This window comes from Benincasa hispida, unplaced genomic scaffold (assembly GCF_027475165.1).
Source record: "Benincasa hispida cultivar pf3 unplaced genomic scaffold, pf3_genome.v1.1 HicScf1848, whole genome shotgun sequence".
Taxonomy (NCBI): Eukaryota; Viridiplantae; Streptophyta; class Magnoliopsida; order Cucurbitales; family Cucurbitaceae; genus Benincasa; species Benincasa hispida.
This window is the reverse complement of record NW_028326240.1, coordinates 884,793-890,854: the sequence shown is the minus strand read 5'-3', so window position 1 is coordinate 890,854 and position 6,062 is coordinate 884,793. Positions and strand designations below refer to the sequence as shown.

Below are 6,062 nucleotides of genomic sequence, written 5' to 3'. Positions count from 1 at the left end.
ATATGCTTTTTGACAACTCAAAACTAATTTTTCTCGGTACATCTTGTTCGAGATCGACTACCAAAATTTATTTAAAAATATACATTTTTCTATCTTATCGATTGTTTTTGCTTCTGCCAAGTTTCTAACAAATTTTTTCAAATATTATATTATCACCAAAATTTATATAAAATCTTACCTAATTTTTCAAATCTTTCACCCAAAATCAAATTTTGCAAAAAAGAAAAAAAGAAATATAAAGAATCCCAGTTATCTCGAGCCAGATTAAAGCTTCTATATATTTGGATTTTCTTGATGAAATATCAAGTAGATTAATATCGAGACTATGTTTTCTCAAATCTTACCCAATTTTTCACAAAATTTGATCTTTTCTAAAATTTAAAAATCACAGTGAACCTGATATCCACTTGGAAAATCATAATTAGTAAATTCACTTGAAAATTTAGAAATTTGAAAATTCATATAATTGTGGAAAGCATAAATTAGGCTAAAGATTTCAAAAATTATGTAAAAATTTAATATATGATTTGATAAAGATAGTCAAATTGTTGGAAAAATTAGGTAAGATTTGGCATAATTTTTAGAAAGATTATTTAATATTTAAAAAAATGGGTAGAATCTCGGTATTAATATTGGCCGATATTTCACCAAGAAAACAAAATATAATCGCTAATGTATAAAAAGTTGATTTAAGTAAATCTTAGTGGTCTATCTCGGGATACATGTATCTAGAAAAACTATTGTAATGAATTTTCAAAAAAGATACTAATTTTGAAAACTGAAAAACTTAGGAAACTATTTTTGACAATTTTCCCTCTCCTATATACATATTATCATTAATATTTCTTGTATATACATATTATCATTAATATTTCACAATTCCTAATTAAAGAAATTTTGAACATCCTCTCTCACAGCTTTACCTTTTCAATTCTTTCAAAAACCCAAACTTAAACTATCCTTATAAATAACTTTTCTTTTGTAATTTTAAATTTTAAGTAATCGCTTAGAATGATATATTTTATTTGTTACCGATTAACTTTTAAATATTAAGGAAAAAAGATTTATTTTTTCAAATTATCAATATGGTATACTTTTTTTTTTTTTTTTTAATTTGATGCATTCCACTCGTGAAAATTAGAAAATAGATTTGATTAAGTGAGAAATAGATAGATATATAAAATAATCTTATTTTAAAGTATTAAATTGAAACTAAATATTCATGAAATCTCTTACAATGTTTGGAAAATCTAAAAGCTAATAGGCTATTGCTTTTAAAATAGACATGAAATTAACATGTTTCTAAAAGTGATTTTAACATATTTAATCAAATCTGTTTTACCAAATGTAAAAAATGTTAAAAAAATTTTGTGGTCAATTCCATCCGTGAAAGTAATCCCAAACGCACGCTAAGTGGGGTTAAATGCATGATTAATTGATTTGATTTAAGCCTAAGATTGAAATTAACAATTGAATGAGTCTATCTAGCTTGAATTGGAAACCTTGGTAAGATTTTGTTTCAATCTTAACATGTTTTATCTTTCATTTACTTTTCTTATTTAGTCAATCTAAACTTCCCTTATTTTATTTATTTATTTTGTAAATTTACCTTAAAAGAATTCAGTTTAGCTTCTTATTATTCGACTTAATCCACTAATAAGTAATAAGTATATTGTTGCTCATGCAAGTATTTAGTTGTATATCAATTTTATAAATTTCATTTGATTAAGGGTCTCAACAACCATGCCCTCACCAAATACCGAATTCTTAACCAATTTCTTAAGAAAAAAAATTATTTATTTATTTTAGTTTTCTATAAACTTAGGCTTAATTAGATTTCAATAATATCCCAAAAAAGTAGAGAAAAAAAAAAAGACAAAGTAATATTTTTTAGTACTAAATTTCAAATAAAAATCAAAATTACTAAGGCCCTGTTTGGTAACCAATTTCAATTTTTGATTTTTTTTTAAAAAAATTAAACCTATTTTCTCTCATTTTCGTAGAATGGTTTGCAACTTTTTTAAGTACAATAGTTGGATTCTTAGCAAAAAAAAATTAAAAAAAAAAAAAAATTATTTAAAACAATTTTTTAGTCTTCAAAATTTGGCTTGGTTTCTAAAAAGATGACTAGATAGTAGATAACAAGTCAACAAATTTAAAGGTAGAAGAGATGTTTGTAGGCTTAATTTCCAAAAACTAAAAATAAAAAAACCAAATTGTTACCAAACAGGGCCTAAAAGTACTAAAAGTACTGTTTGATAATTATATACTACTTACCAATTATATAACTTAATTACAACTATTATTCTAACTTTGAGAAACTTTAATCTTTCATTTAATTACCATAATTAATCTTCCATATGCATTGTCATGTTATAAATTGGTCGAATTGAGCAATTGCGAGGGCATTGGTTGAGTTTCGTATATATTGGGTTAAAAAAGAAAATTAATATAAGATATAGCATTTTAATTATAGGAAGCTAAAAAGAATATGAATGCTTTATTAATAAAATTTCATAATAAAGTAAAAAACCACCATAAAAAAATATTTAAACAATACAATGCAATTTTGGAAAAATGTCATGGATGAGCCAATGTGCCATGAACTTGTAAGTCTTTTGTGTCAAATGGACTCCATCCCAACTAATATGTTCATTAGGATTTGGGCAAACTTGTACTCCAGGTAGACCACACATTTGCATGAGGTTAAAGTTGTAATCTCCTCCAATCCCACAACATGATTTTTGCAAAGAACCTTCATCAAATCCTAGAAGCATTAAAAATTTGAGAAATGTTTTAATCTTTTGTATGTTAAGAAGATGATATAAGAGTAAGGAGAAAAAAATTACCTAGAACAAAAGCATGACGAATAATCCATAAAAATGCATTGTAATAGTCACCATATACGATAATAGTATGTGGATTCTCTTTTTTTAGTACTTCAATAGTTTGCTTGATTTGATCATTATGATAGCTTGCCAAACTATTCAAATCCTTTAAACAATGGAGTTCATCGTAAGCAGATGTGTCATTGGTTTGGAATCCAGTGAGATAGACGGGGAAGCATCCAATTGGAAAGTTTCCAGGAACAATAACTCGAGTAGCACCATAGCTTATAACTTTCTACAAATATTACAAACAAAAGAAACGTAAGTAAATAAACTTCTCATTCATATGAGTAACCAAAAAAAATATGATCTATTCTAGACAAAAATTTACCTCAACAGCAGTCTTTATGGTTTGAACAACATTTGGCACCATGTCTTTTGCCTCTTGTATAGTTTTGCCTTGAAATAGTGCGTAGTTATAGTCATTGCCACCGATCTCACCCACCAAGAACAATGCACTCCTTAATTTCTCATTGCAATCTACACAACATATAAATATGAAATTGTCAATATCAAAATGTAAAATGTAGAAAATACTAAAAAACAATGAGTGTATGTATAAAACTAAAGTACAAGGGTAATTAATTACCTCTTTGATTGTGACAAACAGAGTTGAAATGAGAGAACATCCAATCAAGTTGATGATCGAGAGAAGAGTTAGTCACTGGAGATAAAATTTTCTTCATAGAAAGATAATCAGAAGGCAAAGCTGTAGAACCGGCCACTGCAAAGTTGACTCCATGATTCATCAAAGCATCTTTATTCAAATAAGGACTCACCAAAGGAAGTCCAGCATTTAAAGCTACAGATAGATTTGACCATTAGATATTGTTACTATTAGATGTGAATTATCTTGGAGTTATAGAATGAATTAGTGAATGAAAAATTAGAATGTATAAGGTTAAAAATAATTGTTACCAAAGAAATCAAGCATCAGTAGACCGTTGGAGCATCGACCGGTGGGATTGTTGAAGAATGATTGACCATAAGGAAGATGAGAAAATGGAGTGTTAGGATTTTCGCGAATGAGATTTCCAGTGTCGGAGATTGAATCACCAAGTTGGTATATAGCGTCGAACATGCAAGCTTTCAGTGGATGAGCTTTGGATGAACCAAAAACAAGAAGAAGAAGAAAGAAAAGAGAGAGGGAAATTTTGGTTGAAACCGCCATCAGTGAAAGCTTTGTGTGTGAGAAGTTAGGGAAGTGGTGAAGGGTGAAACAATTAGTGATTATTTATAGGTTCAGTTTTTCTTCCCAATGCTTTTGGGATTTTGATTTCAGATTTGTTTCCTAATCCTTCAAGGATGTGATGGAATTTCCAAATTTCCCTATATTTATTATTAAAAAGTTAAAAAGATAGTGTGTTTTTTTAAAAAATAAAATTTAAAGCTTATTCATAGATATTATTCTAAATTATAAAATACTAAAATGATTAATGCTTGAATTTATCTATATGAGTTTATAACTTTAGTTGTTAACAATATTTTTTAGAAGATTATCTTTTTATCATTTTTCGATCCGGTTTTATTTTAATAGATTATAAAATCTTTATTCCAATGTAATTAAATCTAATATTTTACTTTTGATCATTGATAAATTAATAGATCTACTCAATTTAGTCAAATTATATTTGTGTAGACATATTTGTTAAACAAAATAAACTAAACTTTTGTAGATATAAATACATTTGAATTTTCTTTTTATGTATTATCATTGAACATAGGAGATGGATAAAATAAAATACAAAACTCAATATCTTTTTAGATATATACCAAAAGAATAACAAATTTCAAAAGAAAAGCATTTACATTAAAGGAAAATTAAATATGAAACTAAAATTATCTTTTTAAGATAAGATAATGACGAAGCTAATGTTTATATTATTTCAAAGTTAATAAATTAGTTGTAATAAAATTATTGTTTTTCCAAACCCTAAAAAGAATTTGAAAATTCAAAACTTTAATTTTTGAAAACGGACTTAGAAGAAATTGGACTTATAAATAACTTTGTGGCCATTATTTTCTTATAATTTTTATCTATTCTTTTAAAAATTTGTGACATATCTATTATTTTTTTTAAATAAAATTTTGTAATAATTATATGTTAGTTATGATATATACATATATATATATATATATTTGATTTAGATTATTTGATTATCATATTAGTTTTAAATTTTTCCATGAGAAACCCTAATGTCTTATTTTCATTTGCAGATTTGGAATGGTATTTTTCTATTTTCAAACAAAAATATTACTTTTTTATAAAGATTAAAAACCCTAAAATATTACCATTTTCCTTAAGCATATGAGCTACATATAAATCGCTGTGTATTTACAATAAATTTGAAAAAAAAAAAAAGAAATTGCATTAAATAACTCAATTTGTAGAGGGGCATACATTTATTGCTTAACGTTGAGAATGATGCCGAATTAAAATATTAAAAAAAAATTAAGAACGGGAAGATTGAAAATGGGTGGGTTTAATATAGACATGAAACGAATGAGAAATTATATTTAATTAGTATATATATAGATAGATAGATACATCTTTATAATTTAAAAGCAATTGAATAAAAATATTTAAGCGACAAAAAGTATAATGACTAAATAAAAAATAAGTTGTTTTTTAACGTTTATTACTCAAATTATCTAATATATTCCTATAACCCTCAACTACAACAAAAAAATTTAAAAAAATTCAAATTTAAAATTAAAAAAAAAAACGAAACCAAACCAAACTATCATTTTAACTTTTATTCAAACGACTTGATGCACATTTTTCCTATTCGTACATAAAAAAATAAACCTTTTTATTGTGTTTTTGTTTTGAAACAATATCATCAATGTCATTTCAAAAAATATTTTTTTTTTGATATTTTCCAAAAAAAGAATTTATGTATTAGGTATATAACACTAATTACACTTTCATTTGAAGAAATAACAAACCAAGAAATTCTCTTGAAATATAGCAAATTTCGTGATCCACACGTGGATTGGTTTTTCGTTAATCCTAAAATACCTTCACCAGCCTTTTTAATTCCAATGTAATTAATTCTACATCTTTCTTAATTACACTATGATTAATTTATCAAATTTATAATGGAGACGGTTTCCTTCGAGATTTCCACCGAAAACTAAGTGCCTCTTTCCATGCGGAAAATTTGACATAAA

The 6,062-nt window shown here is 25.7% G+C and overlaps 1 protein-coding gene across 1 annotated transcript; it reads right to left on the bottom strand.

The window, feature by feature from the left end:
- Positions 1-2,549: 2,549 nt before the first annotated feature.
- Positions 2,550-4,067, bottom strand: LOC150030522 (GDSL esterase/lipase At5g03980-like). Its single transcript, XM_090309509.1, has 5 exons — positions 3,807-4,067; positions 3,478-3,690; positions 3,220-3,368; positions 2,850-3,123; positions 2,550-2,767 (listed from the first exon to the last, which is right to left on the bottom strand). Exons 1-5 carry the CDS (start codon positions 4,057-4,059, stop codon positions 2,550-2,552), a joined length of 1,107 nt encoding a protein of 368 aa, XP_090165635.1. The 5' UTR covers positions 4,060-4,067.
- Between the last annotated feature and the right edge of the window lie 1,995 nt (positions 4,068-6,062).

Bases quoted from the DNA above. Each gene is read 5' to 3' on its own strand.
- LOC150030522 (XM_090309509.1), bottom strand. From the start codon at position 4,059: ATGGCGGTTTCAACCAAAATTTCCCTCTCTCTTTTCTTTCTTCTTCTT. The intron at 3,369-3,477 runs GTAATTAATTAC...TATGTTGTGTAG, and splicing joins TGTTTGTCACAATCAAAGAG to ATTGCAATGAGAAATTAAGG. The intron at 2,768-2,849 runs GTAATTTTTTTC...TAATGCTTCTAG, and splicing joins TCGTCATGCTTTTGTTCTAG to GATTTGATGAAGGTTCTTTG.